Source organism: Lolium perenne, chromosome 1, assembly GCF_019359855.2.
Source record: "Lolium perenne isolate Kyuss_39 chromosome 1, Kyuss_2.0, whole genome shotgun sequence".
Taxonomy (NCBI): Eukaryota; Viridiplantae; Streptophyta; class Magnoliopsida; order Poales; family Poaceae; genus Lolium; species Lolium perenne.
This window is the reverse complement of record NC_067244.2, coordinates 2,547,628-2,570,551: the sequence shown is the minus strand read 5'-3', so window position 1 is coordinate 2,570,551 and position 22,924 is coordinate 2,547,628. Positions and strand designations below refer to the sequence as shown.

Here is a 22,924-nt window from a genome sequence, read left to right as displayed (position 1 = left end):
ATAGCTAGCACATGCGCCTGCGATCAATTAAAAGCAGCCCCTGCACATACATATTTTGGCAACCACACCACACAATTACACAAAGCAAGACTGCAAGAGCGTGAGGGCCACCTGCAGGCAGCTTCGTCCACGGTGCAAAAGTCGCCGATTGATCCGGCCGGTGCAGTAGCTGGCGTCCGGCGGTGACTCCTCGATCGAGCCATGGACCATGGTACGGGGGCCATGGTCTCCCTCCTCTCCAAGCTGGGCGAGCTCGTCAAGGAGGAGTACGAGCTGCAGAACGGGGTGAAGGATGATGTCGAGTTCCTGAGGAGTGAGCTGACGAGCATCCACGCTGCCCTCCGTGTGGTGGCGGAGGTGCCGTGGGACCAGCTCGAGGAGCAGGTCAGGATCTGGGCAGAGGATGTCCGGGATCTCTCCTACGCTATGGAGAATGCTCTCGACACTTTCCTGGTGCGTGTTGAGGACCCTCCCAAACCAGAGAAGGTCAACTGGCTAAAGAAGAAGATTGGCGACATGTCCAACTTGCTCGACAAAGGCAAGCTACGCCATGAAATTGGCAAGAAGATCAGAGACATCAAGGAAAAAGTCAAGGAAGTGGCTGATCGGCGTACACTAGTAGAAAATCTCTCATGCGTACCGGTTCCAGAGAGGCATTCGTACCGGTTTTGCAACCGGTACAAATTATTCGGCACTAAAGCCCCCCCCCCCCTTTCGTACCGGTTGCTTACGAACCGGTATAAAACAGGCCTCCACGTGGGCCACCAGGAGAGCTCAGGGCTAAGGATCTTTGGTACCGGTTGGTAATATGAACCGGTACCAAAGGTTCCCCCCGCGGCAGGGAATTTTCCCAAATCTCTGCCGCGGCAGAGAATTGGCTTTTTAGGGTTTTGGAGAGGTTTAGGGATATCGGTTTGTTTCATATCGCGTCGATGCACCAGAAACGCGTTTGGGTTTAGGTAGTACATGAAGATCAAGATGATGCATAGCAAGTTGGTGCATATAATATAACACACATGTTATTGCATAAGATCGCAAATTAAGTAGCACTATGCATGAAGATCGATCTTCATGCATAGTGGTGTTCTCCGAGGCGTACTCTATATATGTCTATTACATGTAGCATAGTGGTACTCTTCGAGTCAACTATATATGTAACATGTACATCTTCATTCATAGTGGTGCTCTGCGAGTTGTGGTATGACGTCCCGAAGGAAAAATCCCGCCAATTCCTCGCCTATTGCTATGAAGCGGTCATCGATTGAGAGCTTGTTCCGCTTTCTTGCCAACTATAAAAGAATAAGATACAAATGAATACATGAAACAACTATTACTGAAACTCAGCACAACTTATGATAACAAAACAAATTTGTGAAGATTGTTTTTGTACCTCTTTATTTCTTTCATTATTCGTTCTCTCGTTGACAATTCTGCGGATGTACTCGCAAACGAAGAATCCACAGAGATCGGTCCCGAAGGTTGTTGCGGGCATTTCTTTACAAGAATATAATTCAATCAAACAATAGTCAAGTATGATAATTGAAAGGTGTGTGGACCTAGGTAGTACTACTTACTTTCGCCTTCCATCGCAGCTTCGGTGTCCATTCACGGGACGTATCTTCCTTGATGAAAGTTTCCCATACGCTGCTCGACAAAAGAAAATGCATAAAAGAGTCATCAATTAGTTCATAGCAGGAAATTAACGAAACAAACCGATAAGAATTAAAATTACCTTCTGAGCATTAAATAACAAGACAAGTATAGTTCCGATTTTTTGCTTAGTGAGTCATAGACTTCAACTTCTCCAATTTCCAAATTGATGACGAGAAGAATAAAGTGAAACCTACGCACGTTTCAATATGTAGTCATTAGTTAAAATTTTGACATACGGTGAGCAAAATATAATGTGTTATAAGACAGTAAGACTCACTCGAAGTTGTAAGGCCAAAGTATTAGCTTTTTGTCACGTTGTCGCTTCAAAAACCTTAGCAAAGTCTGCGGTGTATCCTTGTTATAGAGGGGATCCTCTATGGTTTTAACATGCATTGTGTGCGGGTCAATGAACCCAATGTCTGTGATATCGTCCCTTTTGCATTCGAGCATCTTCGATCTGCATAATATAGCGCACAAAAGATTATAATCTGCAGACAATGAACGACTTCTCAAATTAAATAAATAAATCACTTACAGACAATAGCAACTGATGATTGATTTGTCGAGGGCCCGGAGATTATATAATCGAAAGAGTTCGGCGAAGTCAACGTTCACACAAGTACTCTGGAAGTAGTGCTCTTCCCTAACTCGCACCATGATAGTCTCGATCCCTTCCTTTGAGGCCTTAAGGTACCACGAATGCAAGTTACGCATACATGTTGGTACCTTCCTGAGATTCTCGACCAAATCTTTCCCTTGAACAAACTGATATGCTCGTTCAGCTATGGCGTAATCAGTTGCGTCTTGTCGAGAACTTTGAACGGTCTTCCCGTCAAACACCTTGAGAGGGGCGACCGATTGAACGGGTTGTTGTCCGAGCTGGTAGACACTGTGTATCCCTTTTATCTCCCTGATACCCGATTTAACGGGTTTTGTCGCCTCGATCATCTTGTCATACGACCTTTCAATAGAACGCGCATAGTCAGATGGCGGCGATGGTACAGGGTCATATAGATTGTCAACGGTACGCACAACTTTCTCCCGATCTAGTGTCTTCTCGAAAGGTATCTCTGGCACTTTCGGTGCAAAAAATTTCTTCACCTCGGCCTGAACGGCCTCCGCGTTTTCCTCTGGAGTTTTTTCCCAAGGTAACTTCTCAGGAGGCGGCAGTTGTTTCTCCTTTCTAGCTTTCTTCCTAGGCGGCGTACCGTTCCGCTTAACGGACGCTGTCTTACGCGGAGGATCTCGAGATGGTGGACTCACGCCGGGGTCCCTCTCAGGTAGGTGTGGACTTGGCTGCTCACCAGGACTGCCACCAGGAGGAGTCGATGGCATTTGCTGCTCATGTGTAGGAGTCGGTGGCCTTTGCAAAAGGACGACGTACTTCTTCGGCCATAGGGCGAAACCGTGCTTGACATCGCCCAGTGTCCTCTCATCTTCACCTCTAGGAATATCAAGCTCCACTTTTTCAAACCCCGAAACAACTTCATCCACCCCGACACGAACACAACCAGGTGGAATGGGCATATGATGGTGCATTGCTCCATCTTCACTTGGGTACACATAGCCGACCGCCACCTTAACAGACGCGGTCCTGATTAACATATGTAGCTCGCAATCTGTCTTCTCCGTGACATAATCCACGGGGTAGCTTCCTCCACATCCGTCAAGATGCGAGGAACCGACACTGCTTCTTCGCTGAGATGGGGCAGCATCGGCTTGTGGATCCTGTAGAAACAGCGGCTGATCAGGTGCCCTCTGATTTCTCTCAAGAGCCTCCACCCTAGATAACAACTCCGTTACAATGTCGGCGTCCTTCTTCTTCTTTCGCGAACGGCTTCTATAAGTGTCAGCGCTGTCCGGCCACGCTTCCTTCATGGTGAGACCTGGGCGAGCTCGTACCCGTCCAACATGTTCAGGGTTCCCCAGAGCGAGTGTCAGCTCGTCATTCTCTCGATCGGGAATGTACTCTCCCTTTCTGACCTTTTCAATTGCATCTACAAGCTTCGGTACAATTGCCTCAATTTTTTCCTTCCATTTTCCCTTCGCAACGATCAACCCTGTCTTTGGGTCCAACCCTGCCCCATGAGCGAACAACCAGAACTTGGACCGTTCGGGCCAGTCCCATGTCTGTGGAGTGATTCCATGATCCATCAGTTTATTCTCAAACGCTGTCCACTTCGGAATGGCACTCTTGTAGCCACCTGACCCCAAATGATGCGGAAGTTTCTTCTTTGCAGCATTTTCGGTATTTTTCTTCGATCGGGACACAAACTTAGACGATTTCTTATACTCCTTAAATGCGGCCCAGTGATCTTTTATCTTCACTAGATTTTCGGTATTATCATCGAATACTGGATCTTCATTCTTATATTTGTCCCATAAATTTTTCTTGAAGCTCTGGAATTGTATGGCCATCTTCTTCCATGTCCATTCCTTGACTTTATCCTTCTGGCCTTCCGTCATGTCTTCCGGTAGGCTGAACTTTGTCAGTAGCGTTTCCCAAAGAAATTTTTTCATCTTGTCGTTGACATAAGTAGCAGCACTCTCCGGGTTCTTCGGCTTATGCCACTCTTGAATGCTGATCGGTACATGGTCCCTAACAATAACTCCGGATTGACTTGTAAATTTGCGGCAAAACTCCTTGGGCTCCACTGGTTCACCATTAGCCTTGAATGCCGTGAGGGCTAACCTGCCCTCGCCCTTTAGCACCCGCGTCGGGCCTCGTTTTGTTCTAACAGACTTGCTCGATGATCCAGAAGGCTAAAAGAAAAAATTATTCGTTAATAAGTGCAATACAAATAAATGAATGCATCTAGGGATGAACACAGACTAATTGATACATAGATATACACCTCGCCGGAGTTTGTGATGGACACTTCATTGTCTTTTCTAACTTGTTCAGACTCAAGTCCCTCGCCAAAATCATTCAGAAAGTCGGGGTACTCGTTGTCATCTCCATCGTCGGGTTCCGGACCACGGGCACTCTCATAGATCAATCGCTGCACCGCTTCTTCCCCCTCCTCATCTCAGACGAAGGTGCCGTCCTCCATACCTCAATGTCACTGCAAAATTAAGAAAGCAATTGTATTTCATTCATCATGTAATGATCATATAACAGATTGCTAGATGGATAACAATTGAAATGAAGAAAGCAAAAAAACCCTAACCACGGACTCGGCACCGCTACAGACCCTAACCCTAACACTCGGCGCTCGTCCTCTCGCTCTTCTCTCTATGTCGCGGCGTATGCAGTGCATCTGCTCGGCGAAATGCCATTGTCACCAACTCACTCGCCGTCTCGGATGCCAGAGCGCGCGCGGCGTGGGATAAAAGCAACGGAACAAGGGATGGTCCAACCAGAGCTGCCATCTCGCCTAAATAAAACACTCCCCCACACTTCACCACACTTCGTGGCGCTCTTCGCCGTCCCGCTCCTCTCCTTCCACTTCATCTCCACCAACGACTCCCGGCCTTGGCGTAGGCGTCTGCTAGCGCGGTGGCGACGAAGACGGAGGAGACGGCCGAGGACCCTCCTCCCCTCGTTCTTCTCTCTATTTCTCGACCCTAACACTCGGCGCCCCTCATGCTCAACGTCTACCCCTACTACGACTACAAGCGCTCCAACGGTGTAATCCCGCTCGACTACGCGCTCTTCCGCCCGCTCCCTCCCAACAAGGAGGTCGTCGACGCGTCCGCCAACGTCCCCGTCATGGTCACCAAGACCGGCTGGCCGCACAAGGGAGACGCGTCCGCCGAGCCCGACGCCAACACCGGCAACGTCGACACCTACAACAGCGACCTCATCCGCCGACGGCAAGAAGACGACGAGGCGTTTGCCGCGCGTCTCATCCGCATCTACGGCCGCGCGGACGATGTCATCGACGATGGCCATGTCCACCTCCTTGAGGACAAACGTCGAGTCCTTGGAGCAGCACTGGATGTCGCAGGCGGCCACGAGCTCCACGCCGGCGCCCACGCAGGCGTCATGCACGGCCGAGCTCGATCCCGCGCAGAAGTGGGGGCCGGCCGCGGAGAGCACGGCGGCGCGCGCCGCCGGGAGGCGGTCCAGGAGGGACATGGCGAGCGGGATCTCCGCGAAGGCCTCCGGCCCATTCAAGGCCGTCCTCGCCCTCGTCGCTGCATTCCGTCGAGCACCTGGTGTGCGGCGTCGAGCGGTGGTGGGCGGCAGCGTGTGGCGCGGACGACCGGCCTCCGGCGGTCTCGGGTGGCGCGCGCGGCGTTGCGCGTAGCGCGCGGCTGCGCGCGTAGCGGCGGCGCATCGGCGGCCGGCGACAAGGTGCCGGAGAAGGGGAGGGAGGCGATGGTCGGGCCGGGCGGCGCACGTACCTGCGACGGCGCGGAAAGGAGCGGCGCCGTGGACGAAGGTGATGGCGACGGTGACGGCCTGCTGCGGCGTGGCGCGGTCGACGGCGACAGCGTGGACGACGGCGACGGCGAGCTAGCGGCCGGAGCTTCGTCTTCGCGCGCGTCGTCTGCGGGAAAGTGTGGAAATTTGGGGATTTTTGCTCGCGGCCAAGTGAAATCGAGCCGAACCCCCCTTTGGTACCGGTTGGTACCACCTTTCGTACCGGTTGGTGGTACCAACCGGTATCAAAGGGTTTTTTTTGTTTTTCTTTTTTCTTTACTGTTTTCTTTTTCTTTTGCTGTTTCTTTTTCTTTTCTGTTTCTTTTCTTTTCTTTTCCTGTTTCGTTTTCTTTTATTTTCTTTTTCTTTTTTGTTTCTTTTTCTTTTCTTTTCTATTTCTTTTCTATTTATTTTTTCTATTGCTTTTCTATTGCTTTTCTTTTCTTTTCTATTTATTTTTTCTATTGCTTATCTTTTTCTTTTCTTTTCTATTTATTTTTTGTATTTCTTTTCCTTTTCATTTCTGTTTCTTATCTATTTCTTTTCTTTACTCCCGCCACGACGCCATCCGCGGGGGAAAGTTTCCCGCCCCGATGTCGCGCGGGAAACTTTCCCGCCATAATGTCGCGCGTGGGAGAAAAAAGGCGAGAAAGAAAGGGCGGGAATAAAATTTTATTACGATTGAACTCGAATTAAAATACATAGTTTAACTGAAAATTAAAGATACATGGCCAAATTCTACTGTTGGAGTCATTCAGTCATACTCGTGCCTAGCCCTGTAGTAGTCGCCACTGTAGTCGTCATAGTCGCCGTCATCATCGTCGCTGGCATCGGGGTCGCGGTACTCTCCGGTCGGCGGGTGAGCACGCGTGGGCTGGGACTGAGGGTAGCGCAGGCGGGGGCCACGGTAGGCCATGACGCCCTGGAGAGTCCGGCCGCGCCACCACAGCCGACGGCCGGCCTCGTTGAAGTTCGAAGGAGGCGGACCGCCCTCCTCATGCCTGGAAAGCGCCCTCTCACGCCGATTGATGAAGAAGCTTTCCCAAGTCGGGCTGTAGTCGGGATGCCACTGGGGATTCCTCCGCTGCTCTGGCGTGAGCTCGAAGTAGTAGTGGTTCGTGATGGCCATCTCGCGCGCCACACCTAGAGGGACTGGAGGGACCGGTACGCCTCCGACGCTTAGCAACCAGCCGGTCGGGACGCGGTAGCCCGGCGGGCAGGGGTAGTTCGAGGCGCAAAGCGCCTCCGCCTCCCGGGGGGTTAGAGATGCGATGGAAGCCATGGGAGAGAATGATGAGGTTTGCAGATATGAGTCTAGATGTGATATGTAAATGGTGGCTAAGCCTACATATATATAGTGAAAAAATGGCGGGAAGAAAGAGGCGGGAACCGGTGGAAAGCGCGGGAAGAAAATAGGCGGGAAGACAGAGGCAAACCTTTAGTACCGGTTGGTGGGTGCAATCGGTACTAAAGGTGTTTTTCTGTCATGTAACAAAACTGTCGGTGGGATAAGGACGCGTGGGTAACCTTTAGTACCGGTTGGTGGGTGCAACCGGTACTAAAGCTGTCGGCAGGATAAGGACGCCCGCTCGATGAGATAAAGTATGTAGGGCACGACGCCTGTCGGTGGGATAAGGACGCGTGGGTAACCTCTAGTACCGGTTGGTGGGTGCAACCGGTACTAAAGCTGTCGGCAGGATAAGGACGCGTGGGTAACCTTTAGTACCGGTTGGTGGGTGCAACCGGTACTAAAGCTGTCGGCAGGAGAAGACAAAGTAGAAGCGGCGCCGTGCCTATAAAAGGAGCATCGATACGCCATGGGAAGCAGCTCAACAAGCCAACATGGATGGAGAGTTTCATCACCATGGATGGAGGAAAGGGTTGGGAAATCTCCCGTGGCGGAACTTGTCGAAGATGCCCTTGGTGCACACGCCCTATGGCATCTTCGGAAGTTCCGCCTCGGAAAAATTTCCCTGCAAGCCCGTGAAAGACTCCATCTCCTCTAACAATGTTGGGGAAAGGGTTGGGAAATCTCCCGTGGCGGAACTTGTCGAAGATGCCCTTGGTGCACACGCCCTATGGCATCTTCGGAAGTTCCGCCTCGGAAAAATTTCCCTGCAAGCCCGTGAAAGACTCCATCTCCTCTAACAATGTTGGGGAAAGGGTTGGGAAATCTCCCGTGGCGGAACTTGTCGAAGATGCCCTTGGTGCACACGCCCTATGGCATCTTCGGAAGTTCCGCCTCGGAAAAATTTCCCTGCAAGCCCGTGAAAGACTCCATCTCCTCTAACAATGTTGGGGAAAGGGTTGGGAAATCTCCCGTGGCGGAACTTGTCGAAGATGCCCTTGGTGCACACGCCCTATGGCATCTTCGGAAGTTCCGCCTCGGAAAAATTTCCCGCAAGCCCGTGAAAGACTCCATCTCCTCTAACAATGTTGGGGAAAGGGTTGGGAAATCTCCCGTGGCGGAACTTCTCGAATATGCCCTTGGTGCACATGCCCTATATATGGCATATTCGGAAGTTCCGCCTCGGAAAAATTTCCCTGCAAGCCCGTGAAAGCTACTTAACTAGTAAAATAAGCCAACCATCTCCATTGTTAATATCTTACATGCAGTAACATCATTACACAAAAGTGATTTCCATATTGAGATACACAAGTTATGATCCCTATATGTAGCTAGCTAGTCTTCTGAGTTTTCTTCGCTCGTTTCCCTTTCTTCTTCTTTGCGACGCAACCATGGACAATCTTCATTGTTTAAGATGATGCTTGGGTCAATTTTTACCTTGAAGGGTGGAATATCATCAAACTTATTATAATCTTCTGACATGTCTGTCTTGTCCTCTACTCCCACGATGTTTCTTTTTCCTGAAAGAACTATGTGCCGCTTTGGCTCATCGTATGATGTGTCCTCTTGCCTTTCTTTTCTTTTTTTCGGTTTGCTAGACATATCCTTCACATAAAAAACCTGAGCCACTTCACTGGCTAGGACGAATGGTTCGGTGTCGTACCCAAGATTCTTGAAATCCACTGTAGTCATTCCGCATCGCGGGTCTACCTGTACCCGTCTTTCAGGTTGAACCATTTACACCGGAACAAAGGGACCTTGAAATTAGGTCCATAGTCAAGTTCCCATATCTCCTCTATGTACCCATAATATGTGACCTTGTTCCCATTGCCATCTTCTGCATCAAAGCGGACACCACTGTTTTGGTTGGTGCTCTTTTTGTCTTGGGCGAAAGTGTAAAATGTGTTCCCATTAATCTCGTACCCTTGAAAAGTCGATATAGTAGAAGATGGTTGCTTGGCCAACAAGTACAGCTGCTCGTCATCGGTGACATTCATGAGACGTGTTTGCAACCAACCGCCGAAAGTCTTCATGTGTTCTCCATCAATCCAATCTTCACGTTGCTCCGGGTATTTAGAGCGTAAGATCTCCTTGTGTTCCTCTTTGTACGGAGCCACCAAGATGGAATTAAGTAGAACTGTGTAGTGTGCTTGAGTGAAAGAATGTCCGTCCATACACGTTGCTGATTTCTTTCCTAGCGTGCCTTTTCCACGCAGTCTCCCCTCATAGCGCGATTCAGGAACACCGATCGGCTTAAGGTCATGAATAAAGTCAACACAAAACTCAATGACCTCCTCTGTTCCATAGCCCTTGGAGATGCTTCCTTCTGGCCTAGCACGGTTATGAACGTACTTCTTTAAGACTCCCATGAATCTCTCATAGGGTAACTTGTTGTGTAGAAATACATGACCGAGTACGCCAATCTCTTCGACCATGTTAACTATGAGATGTGTCATAATATTGAATAAGGATGTTGGGAACACCAACTCGAAGCTGACTAGACATTGGACCACATCCTTCTCGTAAATTTTGTAGAGTAAGTGGATTGATCACCTTCGAGAAATTGCATTGAGGAACGCACATAGCTTCACAATGGGTACTCGAACATTTTCCGGCAGAAGCCCCCTCAATGCAACCGGAAGTAATTGTGTCATAATCACGTGGCAGTCATGAGACTTTAGGTTTTGAAACTTTTTCTCCGACATGTTTATTATTCCCTTTATATTCGACGAGAAGCCAGACGGGACCTTGATGCTACTCAGGACTTCAAAAAAGATCTCCTTCTCCTCTTTGGTAAGAGCATAGCTGGCAGGACCTTGATACTTCTCTGGATTCAGGTTGTTTCCTTCGTGGATACTTTGCTGGTCCTGCCGTGCATCCGGTGTATCTTTTGTCTTCCCATACACGCCCAAGAAGTTTAGCAGGTTCACGCAAAGATTTTTCGTCACGTGCATCACGTCGATTGCAGAGTGAACCTCTAAGAATTTCCGATAGGGTAGCTCCCAAAATATCGACTTCTTCTACCACATGTGTACGTGTCAGTCAACATCATGCGGATCAGTTTGTCCGCGGTGACCCTTTCCAAAGATCACTTCTAAATCCTTGACCATATCATATATAACTTCCCCATTAGGGCGGGTAGGCTTGGTTCGGTTATCTGCCTCACCTCCGAAATGCTTTCCTCTCTTTCTTACGTGATGTTGTTTTGGAAGAAATCGACGATGCCCCAGGTACACATTCTTGTTTCCCAAATAAATACTATCAGTCTCACCTAAACAGTGTGTGCATGCATTGTATCCCTTGTTTGACTGCCCTGAAATGTTACCAAGAGCAGGAAAATCATTGATGGTTACAAATAACAACGCTCGTAGGTTAAATTCCTTTTGTTCGTGCTCATCCCACACAGGTACACCTTCGTCACGCCACAACTCTAAAAGTTCTTCAACCAATGGCCTCAGGTACACATCAATGTCGTTGCCGGGTTGCTTCGGGCCCTGGATGAGCACTGGCATCATAATGAACTTCCGCTTCATGCACAACCAAGGAGGAAGGTTATAGATACATAGAGTCACCGGGCCAGGTGCTAAGGACTGAGCTCGCTCCCCGAAAGGATTAAAGCCATCCGTACTTAGACCAAATCTTAAGTTCCTTGCGTCATCTGAAAATGACTTGAACTCTCTGTCGATTTTTCTCCACCGCGACCCGTCGGCGGGGTGTCTCAAAGCATCACATCTTTCTTACGGTCCTCTTTGTGCCATCGCAACAACTTGGCATGCTCTTTGTTCTGGAACAAACGTTTCAACCGTGGTATTATAGGAGCATACCACATCACCTTCGCAGGAACCCTCTTCCTGGGGGTGGACTCACCCTCAACATCGTCAGGGTCATCTCGCCTGATCTTATACCTCAATGCACTACATACCGGGCATGCATTCAAATTCTCGTACTCCCCGCGGTAGAGGATGCAGTCATTGATGCATGCATGTATCTTCTGCACCTCTAATCCTAGAGGGCAGACAACCTTCTTTGCTTCGTACGTGCTAGAGGGCAACACGTTCTCCCCTGGAAGCATCTTCTTTATTATTTTCAGCAACTTTTCAAATCCCTTGTCAGAAGTACCATTCTCTGCCTTCCACTGCAGCAATTCCAGCGTGGTACCTAGCTTTTTCTGACCATTTTCGCAATTTGGGTACAACAGTTTGTTGTGATCCTCTAACATTTTCTCCAACTTCAACCTCTCCTTTTCATTTCCGCAGTTCATCTTCGCATCAAGAATGGCCCGACCCAAATCGTCATCCGGGTCATCAAAAATCGGCTCATCGAAAATGAGCTCTTCTTCAGCTTCGTCTTCCCCATTCTACTACCACCGTCTTCAGTGAATAAGCTGGGATAGTTGTCACTATCCTCTTCTTCTTCGTTGTCTTCCAATATAACCCCTCTTTCTCCGTGCTTGGTCCAACAATTATAGCTGGGCATGAAACCATTCTCCAGCAGGTGGACGTGAAGGGTCTTCGAGGTAGAGTAATCCTTCATATTCTTACAGGAACTACATGGACAATACATGAAACCATTCGACTGCCTGTTTGCCTCAGCCACGTTGAGAAAATAATGCATGCCAGTAATGAACTCGGGATGGCACCGGTCACCGTACATCCATTGTCGACTCATCTGCATTTTATATGTATATCAAAAATCATTAAGTACACAACATCATGGATATATGAGTGACCAACTTAATTAATATTCAAGTTCATCACATAAAACTAAGTTTTTTTTATAAAAAAGAAGAGGCTCACCGAGGTTGTACGGTGCCGGCTAGGGGACGACGCTAGCGATCGACGGCGGTGAGGACGGGGATGATACTAATTAAACCTACAAAATATACCATAATTTCAGCTCAAATTGATTATAAAAAAAGTAAAATCCCTAACTTAGGCATTTCATCAAACACCTTGCTAGCACTAGAAAAATAGTACGAGTTAAACTACCAAAGAAATGAGCTAAATTAGGAACGCCGGAAGAAAGGATGATATTGCTAACCCTTGGATAGATGGAGGTCGTTAATCTTGTTAAAATGGTGGAGAAAAATAAAGATTATTGGAGTGTGAGAGGTGGAGAAAAATTTAGAGTGTGAGGAAGAAGAGAAAAATGAGAGCCAGCAGGGGGCTCGGGACGATCTGGGCGATTTTGATATGGCTGGGTACCCTTTGGTACCGGTTCGTGTTATGAACCGGTACCAAAGGTCCAGCCCGGGCCCCACCACGCGTTTTAATTTTGGCCGAAGACCTTTCGTACCGGTTCCTAACACGAACCGGTACGAAAGCCCCTCCCAAACCGGTACCAAAGCTCCTCGCCCACCTGAGCCCTCAAACCGGTACAAATGGCCCCATTGGTACCGGTTCGTAAGGGAACCGGTACCAATGGCTTAGATGGATGAGAGGTTTTCTACTAGTGGTATCAGGTACAAGATCGACAGATATGAGATCGATGGTGCGGTTGCTGCGCCTATGGCCCTAACCAAACTCGATTATCGATTGCTGGATCTGTACAAAGAAGTGACAGAGCTCGTAGGAATTGATGGGGGGAGAGATGGAGAGCTCATCAAGTTGCTGGACAAAGACGGCGACGTGTCTGAAAACAAGTTGAAGGTTGTCTCTGTTGTCGGATTTGGAGGATTGGGGAAGACCACCCTTGTCAATGCAGTATACAACAAGATCAAAAGTGATTATGATTGTAGTGTTTTCGTTCCCGTGGGTCAGAATGCTGATGTGAAGAAGGTTCTCAGGGATATCCTCTTTGATCTAAGGTGCACCAATGAAAATTTACAGGTATTCTTAACTCTTCACATGCATTATGTTGTTGTTGAGGCCGGATCTAACTCATATATTCTTGATATTAATGTACTCTCTTTGACGGAAATAATTTTCAGCTAATGGATGTAAGGCAGCTCATCAATGAAGTCGGGAAACTCCTGGAGAACAAGAGGTACGCAAATAGAGATTATGCTTGCTGCTTGGGTACACACAATCAATAGCTTATAAATTATAATGTTCTATATTTAGTTTTGTGATCATCTAGATTGACTTAATTAATATATTCTTTGTAAATCATGCTAATGAAACAATTTCTTTGAAATATACTCTATCCATTCACAATTACTTCGCATTCTAGGTTTGGTCAGTGTCAAAGTTTATAAACTTTGATAAAAGTATTTATGAAAAACATCAACATATATAATATAAAATCTCCTATAGTAGAATTGTCATAAAGTATATTTTCATATTATGTATATTTGGTATTATATATTGTTATTTTTCTTATATTTTTGGTCAAACTTTACAAAGTTTGATTTGGACTAAATACAAAAGGTGAATTAAATAAAAATGGAGGGAGTATATTGAAAGGATCATATGCCGCACCTAGAGGGGGGGGGGGGGATAGGTGCTAACCAATTTTTAGTTCTTTTTCAATCTGGGCTTGACACAAAGGTAAATTATCTAGATATGCAGCTATGTGAATTTACCTATATGACAAGGCTAACAACTAAGCTAGATATAGCTACGCAATATATAGGAGAGATAATTGGATAGAGGTAACCGAGAGTGGAGCACGTGGAGACACGGAGTTGATTCCCGTAGTTCCACTAGTGGAAAATCGCTCATCAATACCGGTTCGTAAGGGGCTTTTGTACCGGTTAAGCAACCGGTACAAAAGATCCGGTACAAAAGCCCCCCCCCTTTCATACCGGTTGCTTACGAACCGGTATTAAATGGCCTCCACGTGGGCACACAGGAGAGCTGAGGGCCAGAGAGCTTTGGTACCGGTTTGTAATACGAACCGGTACCAAAGGTTGTCTGCCGCGGCAGAGAAAATGCAGAAATCTCTGCCGCGGCAGAGAATTCAGGGTTTAGGGTTTTAGGAGGGGTTTAGGGGTATCGGACCGTTTCATATCGCGTCGATGCGCCTGCTACACGTTTGGGTTTAGGTAGTACATGAAGATAAAGGTGATGCATAGCAACTTGGTGCATATAATATAACACATGTAATTGCATAAGATCGCAAACTAAGTAGTATGCATGAAGATCGATCTTCATGCGTAGTGGTACTCTCCGAGGCATAATATCTATTACATGTACCATAGTGGTACACTCCGAGTCGAACTATATATACACAAAGCAATCGAGGAGTGGGAGAAGATCTTTATGCATAGTGAAACTCTCCGGATGGTGGTATGACTTCCCGAAGGAAAAATCCCGCCAATTCCTCGTCAATTGCTTTGAAGCGCTCCTCGATTGAGATCTTCTCCCGCTTTCTTCTCAACTGTAAAAGAATAAGATACAAATGAATACATGAGCTATATGTGTGTGTGTATATATATATATATATATATATCAAATCACAAATCAAACAATTATTACAGAAACTCAGCACAACTTATGGTAACAAAATAAATTTGTGAATATTGTTTTCGTACCTCTTTATTTCTTTCATTATTCGCTCTCTCGCTGACAATTCTGTGGATGTACTCGCAAACGTAGTATCCACATAGATCAGTCCCCTGTGGTTGTTTCGCGCATTTCTGTACAAGAATATAGTTCAGTCAAACAATAATCAAGTATGATAAAGGTGTGTGGACCAAGGTAACTACTACTTACTTTGTTCGCACGCCATATCAGCTTCGGTGCCCATTGAAAGGACTGATCTTCCTTGATGAAAGTTTCCCATACGCTGCCCGACAAAAGAAAATGCACAAAAGAGTTATCAATCAGTTGATATCAGGAAATACACAAAAAAACCGATAAGAATTTGAATTACCTTTTGAGCATAAGAAAACAAGACTTGTATAGTATAGGCTCTTTGGTTAGTGAGTCAAAGACTTCAACTTCTCCTTCATACATTTTAATGACGAAAAGAATAAAGTGAAACCTGCGCACGTTTAAATATGTAGTGTCATATATATAAGTCATCAGATAATATTTTAACATATGGTGAGCAAAATAGAATGTGTTATAAGAGAGTAACACTCACTGGAAGTTGTAAGGCCAAAGTATTATCTTTTTGTCACGTTGTCGCTTCAAAAACCTTAGCAAAGTCTCCGGTGTATCCCTGTTATAGAGGGGTTCTTCTATGGTCCTGACATGCATTGTGTCCGGGTCAATGAACCCAATGTCCGTGATTTCATCCCTTTTGCATTCGAGCATCTTCGATCTGCATAACATAGCACACAGAAGATTATAATTTGCAGATAATGAAGGAGCTGAGCTAAAGACTTCTCAAATTATATAAATAAATCACTTACAGACAATAGCAACTGATGATAGATTTGCCGAGGGCCCGAAGATTGTATAACTGGAAAAGCTCGCAGAAGTAAATGCTCACAGAGTATTCTTGGAAGTAGTGCTCTTCCTTAACTCACACCATGATAGTCTCGATCCCTCCCTTTGTGGCAACACCGTACCACGTATGCAAGTTACGCATTCTTGTTGGTAGCTTCCTGAGGTTCTCGACCAAATCTTTCCCTTGAACATATTTATATTGTACTTCAGCTGAGGGGTAATCGGTGTATTGTCGAGAACTTTGAACGGCCTCCTCGTCAAACACCACGAGATGGGGGGCCGATTGAACGGGTTGTTGTCCGAGCTGGTAGACTTGGTGTATCCCTTTTATCTCCTTGACACCCGATTGAACGGATTTTGTCGCCTCGATCATGTTGTCATACGACCTTTCAATAGAACGCCTATAGTCAGATGGCGGCGATGGTAGAGGGTCATATAGATTCTCAACGGTACGCACAACTTTCACCGGATCTAGTGTCTTCTCAAAAGGTATCTCTAGTACTTTCGGTGCAAAAAAGGCTTTCAGCTCAGACTGAACGGTTTCCCTGTTTTCCTCTTCACTTTTTTCCCAAGGTAACTTCTCAATGGGCGGCTGTGGTTTCTCCTTTCTAGATCTCTTCCTAGGCGGCGTACCGTTCCGCTTAACGGGCGCTGTCTTACACGGAGGATCTCGAGATGGTGGACTCACGCTGGGGTCCCTCTCAGGTAGGTGTGGACTTGGCTGCTCACGAGGACTGCAACCAGGAGGAGTCGATGGCATTTGCTGCTCATGTGGAGGAGTCGGTGGCCTTTGCAAAAGGACGATGTATTTCTTCAGCCATAGGGTGAAACCGTGCTTGACATCGGCCAGTGTCCTCTCATCGTCACCTCTAGGAATATCAAGCTCCACTGCTTCAAAACCCGAAACAACTTCATCCACCCCGACACGAACACAGCCAGGTGGAATGGGCATATGATGGTGCGTTGCTCTATCTTCACTTGGGTAAACATAGCCGACCGCCACCTTAACGGACACAGTCCTGAATAACATATGTAGCTCGCAATCTGTCTTCTCCGTGACATAATCCACGGGGTAGCTTCCTCCACATCCGTCAAGATACGAGGAACCCACACTGCTTCTTCGCTGAGATGGGGCAGCATCGGCTTGAGGATCCTGTAGAAGCAGCTGCTGATCAGGTGCCCTCTGATTTCTCTCAAGCGCCTCCACCCTATTTAACAATTCCGCTACAATGTCCGCCTCCTTCTTCTTCTTTCGCGAACGGCTTCTATAAGTGTCAGCGCTGTCCGGCCACGCTTCCTTCATGGTGAGACCTGGGCGAGCTCGTACCCGTCCAACGTGTTCAGGATTCCCCAGAGCGAGTGTCAGCTCGTCATTCTCTCTATCGGGAGTGTACTCTCCCTTTCTAACCTTTTCAATTGCCTCCACAAGCTTCGGTACGATTGCCTCAATTTTTTCCTTCCATTTTCCCTGCGCAACGATCAGCCCTGTCTTTGGGTCCAACCCTGCCCCATGCGCAAACAACCAGAACTTGGACCGTTCAGGCCAGTACCATGTCTGTGGAGTGATTCCTGCATCCATCAGTTTATTTTCAAACGCTGTCCACTTCGGAATGGCAGTCTTGTAGCCACCTGACCCCAAATGATGCCAAAGTTTCTTCTTTGAAGCATTTTTCGTATTTGTGACCGATCGGGACACAAAAGTAGACGATTGCTTATACCTCTTAAATGCGGGCCAGTGATCTTTTATCTTCACTAGATTATCATCGAATACTGGATCTTCATTCTTATATTTGTCCCATAAATTTTTCTTCCAGGTCTGAAATTGTATGGCCATCTTCTTCCATGTCCATTCCCTGACTTTATTCTTCTGGCCTTCCGTCATGTCTTCCGGTAGGCTGAATCGTGTCAGTAGACTGTCCCAAAGAAAAAATTTCATCGTCTCGTTGACATAACTAGCTTCAGTCCCCGCTTTCTTCGGCTTATTCCACTCTTGAATGCTGATCGGTACATGGTCCCTAACAAGAACTCCGGCTTGATTTGTAAATTTGCGGCAGTACTCTTTGGGATGCTCCGGTTCACCATTAGCCTTAAATGCCGTGAGGGCTAACCTGCCCTCGCCCTTTAACACTCTCGTCGGGCCTCGTTTTGTTTTAACAGACTTGCTCGATGATGCAGAAGGCTAAAAGAAAAAATTATTCGTTAATAAGTGCAATACAAATAAATGAATGCATCTAGGGATCGATGAACATAGACTAATTGATACATAAATATACACCTCGCCCGAGTTTGTTATGGACACTTCGTTGTCTCTTCTAACTTGTTCAGATTCAAGTCCCTCGCCGAAATCATTCAGAAAGTCTTGGAACTCGTTCTCATCTCCATCGGGTTCCGTACCACGGGCACTCTCATAGATCAATTTCTGCACCGCTTCTTCCCCCTCCTCATCTCGGACGAAGGTGCCGTCCGCCATACCTCAATGTCACTACAAAATTAAGAAAGCAATTATTTCATTCATCATTTGGATAACAATTCAAATGAAGAAAACAAAAACCCTAACCCTAACACTCGGCGCTCCTCCTCTCGCTCTTCTCTCTATGTCGCGGCGGCACCGCCACGGACTCGGCAACGGCCACGGTCTCGGCGTTCCCCCTCCTCCTCTCGCTCTTCTCTCTTTTTCTCGACCCTAACCCTAACACTCGGCGCTCCTCCTCTCGCTCTTCTCTCTTCTACATTTCTCCATCCCGCACCTACTGCGTCGCACGTGCCCTGCCACCACTCTGCACGCCACCAAGCTCGACAGGGCAGCGGCAGCGGCACGGCAGCGGCACGGCAGCGGCACGGCAGGGCACGGCAGGGCAGCGGCACGACAGGGCAGCGGCAGGGCAGCGGCACGGCAGGGCACAGCAGGGCAGCGGCACGGCAGGGCAGCGGCACGGCATGGTCGGGGCACGGCGCACGGCAGCGGCACGGCGCACGGGCAGGGGCACGCGGGCAGGGGCGCGGCGCACGGCCAGCGGCACCTGCGGCATGGGCGTGGGCGTCTGCGGCTTTTCGTCGAACCCCCTAAGGGTGGTGTCGACGAAGCCGCAGAGTGCGGCTGGGCGTCGCCGGCGTGGGCGTCTGCGGCAGGGCACGGCAGCGGCGGGGCGTGGCGGGGCGTGCGAGCGTCGGGGCACGGCGGGCGTGGCGAGGCGGCGTCGGGGCGCCGGCGCCGGACACTCTGCGAACGCGCGTGCGAGCGGGGAGGGAAGAAGGCCGGGAGAGAGCGGCGGACTTACCTGCGGAGCGCGGCGACGGTGAAGGCGATGGCGTGGCTGCGGACGGCGGCGCGGCGTGGCTCGGACGACGGCGCGGCGTGGGTGCGGACGGCGGCGCGGCGCGGGATGGCGTGGCTGCGGACGGCGGCGCGGCGTGGGTGCGGACGGCGGCGCGGCAATTTCTCTGTGCGTCGCGCGGGGGATTCTGTCGATTTGGGGAATTTTTCGTCGCGCGCCTAAGGGAAAACGAGGGGAGGGGCCTTTGGCACCGGTTTTTTTGTTTTTGTTTTTGTTTTTCTGTTATCTTTTCTTTTGCTGTTTCTTTTCTATTTCTTTTTTCTTTTCTGTTTCTTTTTACTTTTCTGTTTCTTTTCTTTTCTTTTCCTGTTTCTTTTTCTTTTATTTTCTATTTCTTTTCTTTTTATTATTTTCTATTGCTTTTCTTTTTCTTTTCTGTTTCTTTTCTTTTCTATTTATTTTTTCTATTGCTTTTCTATTTCTTTTCTTTCCTTTTCTTTTCTATTTCTTTTCTTTACTCCCGCCACGACGCCGTCCGCGCGGGAAACTTTCCCGCCCCGACGTCGCGCGGGAAACTTTCCCGCCACGACGCCACGCGGGAAACTTTCCCGCCACGATGCCGCGCTTGGGAGAAAAAAGGCGAGAAAGAAAGGGCGGGAATAAAATTTTATTACGACTGAACTCGAATTAAAAGTACATAGCTCAACTGAAAATTAAGATACATGGCCAGATTTGACTGTTGGAGTCATTCAGTCATACTCGTGCCTAGCCCTATAGTAGTCGCCACTGTAGTCATCGTAGTCGCCGTCATCATCGTCGCTGGCATCGTGGTCGCGGTAGTCGAACCTCGGCGGGAGAGCACGCGTGGGCTGGGACTGAGGGTAGCGCAGGCGGGGGCCACGGTAGGCCATGACGCCCTGGAGAGTCCGGCAGCGCCACCACAGCTGACGGCCGGCCTCGTTGAAGTTCGAAGGAGGCGGGCCGCCCTCCTCGTGCCTGGCAAGCGCTCTCTCACGCCGATTGATGAAGAAGCTTTCCCAAGTCGGGCTGTAGTCGGGATGCCACTGGGGATTCCTCCGCTGCTCTGGCGTGAGCTCGAAGTAGTAGTGGTTCATGATGGCCATCTCGCGCGCCACACCTAGAGGGACTGGAGGGACCGGTACGCCTCCGACGCTTAGCAACCAGCCGGTCGGGACGCGGTAGCCCGGCGGGCAGGGGTAGTTCGAGGCGCAAAGCGCCTCCGCCTCCCGGGGGGTTAGAGATACGATGGAAGCCATGGGAGAGAATGATGAGGTTTGCAGATATGAGTCTAGATGTGATATGTAAATGGAGGCCAAGCCTACATATATATAGTGAAAAATGGGCTCTTCTTCAGCTTCGTCTTCCCCCATTCTACTATCACCGTCTTCAGTGAACATAGGATAGTTGTCACTATCCTCTTCTTCTTCGTTGTCTTCCAATATAACCCCTCTTTCTCCGTGCTTGGTCCAACAATTATAGCTGGGCATGAAACCGTTCTCCAGCAGGTGGACGTGAATGGTCTTTGAGGTAGAGTAATCCATCATATTCTTACAGGAACTACATGGACAATAGATGAAACCATTCGACTGCCTGTTTGCCTCAGCCACGTTGAGAAAATAATGCATGCCATTAATGAAGTCGGGATGGCACCGGTCACCGTACATCCATTGTCGACTCATCTGCATTTTATATGTATATCAAAAATCATTAATTACACAACATCGTGGATATATGAGTGAACAACTTAATTAATATTCAAGTTCATGACATAAAACTAAGTTTTTTTTATAAAAAAGAAGAGGCTCACCGAGGTTGTACGGTGCCGGCTAGGGGACGACGCTGGCGATCGACGGCGGTGAGGACGGGGATGATACTAATTAAAACCTACAAAATATACCATAATTTCAGCTCAAATTGATTATAAAAAAAGTAAAATCCCTAACTTAGGCATTTCATCGAACACCTTGCTAGCACTAGAAAAATAGTACGAGTTAAAACTACCAAAGAAATGAGCTAAATTAGGAACGCCGGAAGAAAGGATGATATTGCTAACCCTTGGATAGATGTATGCCCTTAATCTTGTTAAAATGGTGGAGAAAAATAGAGATTTGTTGGAGTGTGAGAGATGCAAATTTTGCAGAAATGTGAGAGAGGAGAAAATAAGAGCAGGGCCGTGCTGTGCGCGCGACGTGAATAATATAGGGGCACCCTTTCGTACCGGTTCGTGTTAGGAACCGGTACCAAAGGTCCAGCCCTGGCCCCACATGGGCCTGCCATTCGGGCGGAAGACCTTTCGTACCGGTTCGTAACACGAACCGGTACGAAAGCCCCTCACGAACCGGTACAGATGCTCCTCGCCCGACTGGGCGCACAAACCGGTATAAAACCCCCCTTTACTACCGGTTCGTAATAGAACCGGTACGAAAGCCCCAGACGGTTGCCCCTTTTTTACTAGTGTTCCCTTCCTTTGCAAGAAGGTACGTCTACGTTTGGAGGAGTGTGGTCGCTACGAAACCCAGACCAACACCACGAAGGCTTCACTCAGGTCTCCTGTGAGCACCGCCACGAAGGTCTAGCCCACTTCCACTAAGAGATTTCCTCGAGGCAGAAACCGGGCCTTTACAAGGTTCTTGGGGCATACATCCACAACCAAATTGGAGGCTCCTAAATCTGTAACAACACAACAATTAACAAGAACACATCAACAACAGACAACTAGGGATTCAAAAATAGGAACACTAGCAAAGGGGACCTCAAGCATGTGAGGGGCAAATGCAAATCGCTTCGGTGAAGATGTAGATCGGGGTCTTCTTCTTCGAATCTCCAAAGATCAAGAGCTTTGGTTGGGTGGAGGAGGAGATCATGTGATTCTTGTGATTCTTGAGGTGGCTCTAATGGTGATGAACTCTTGCAATGATTGAGCAGCTTGGGGAGGAGGAAGAAGGGGGGTATTTATACCCCCCATCAAAATCCAGCCGTTGGGGCATTTCGAGGGCCGGATTATCCGGTGTAAGTGAGGGCCGGATAATCCGGCCCCCCTGAAAAATCCGGCTTATGGGAAAATCCGGCCAAAAGTCCGGCCAAAAATCCGGCCCCTGTCCAGGGTATCATCGCCAGAAAGTCCTTAGCCATTTTCAGGGGCCGGATATTTTGCAAATATCCGGCCCGGAAAATCCGGCCTGGAGAATTTGATTCTGCTGTCTTTTGACTTGTTTTTCCACACAAAACAACCACAACCACAAACATATATATTATCTGCACCATCTCATCAAACATTCAAAACATAAACCGAGAGATGTTCTTTCAATCTCCCCATTTTTGGTGTTTGATGACAATATATAGATTTGCAATAAAACCACTAGAGAGAACTAATCATGTTGGCAAAACATAGAGGCACTCCCCTACATGTGTGCATACAAGTAATTTGCATTTGAATACAAATGCACAACATATAGGTGCGAGGTGCCTCAACACAAGATATCCAACATGAGCTCAAAACAAGAGACATTGACATATATATATGGTTGAGATAAGGTGATAGAGATCATACCCATATGGAGATATATAATACCGAATATTTAAAATAACACACCATATCATAAGCCTTGGTCTCAACATATAGAATTTCGAAATTCTTAACACAATGTCTCACAACCACACATATAACATAGTTTTGAACGAACAAACCAAGCCAAATAGTTCAAACGAATGAAATAAACGAGGGCACAAGCTATAAAGGAATGGTAAACGCATATGCTTGTGCCCTCCCCATGCAAATCCCGTATAAGGCCTAAATAGAACACTTCTCCCACTTTGGCATCGAAACGCCAAAAAGGGGAAAAAGCGTGATGCTACTCGCCCCATGGAGATCAGTCGGAGTCCGTCTCGGAGACATACTCGTCACCACTGTGCTCAAGGTTTG

General features: G+C 48.0%; 1 protein-coding gene across 1 annotated transcript; it reads left to right on the top strand.

Moving 5' to 3' along the window:
• Positions 1 to 222: 222 nt before the first annotated feature.
• Positions 223 to 5,148, top strand: LOC127338445 (disease resistance protein Pik-2-like). Its single transcript, XM_071825655.1, has 2 exons — positions 223 to 610; positions 5,138 to 5,148. The coding sequence occupies exons 1-2, from the start codon at positions 223 to 225 to the stop codon at positions 5,146 to 5,148; spliced, it is 399 nt and encodes a 132-aa protein (XP_071681756.1).
• The last annotated feature ends 17,776 nt before the right edge of the window (positions 5,149 to 22,924 follow it).

Bases quoted from the DNA above. Each gene is read 5' to 3' on its own strand.
- LOC127338445 (XM_071825655.1), top strand. From the start codon at position 223: ATGGTCTCCCTCCTCTCCAAGCTGGGCGAGCTCGTCAAGGAGGAGTAC.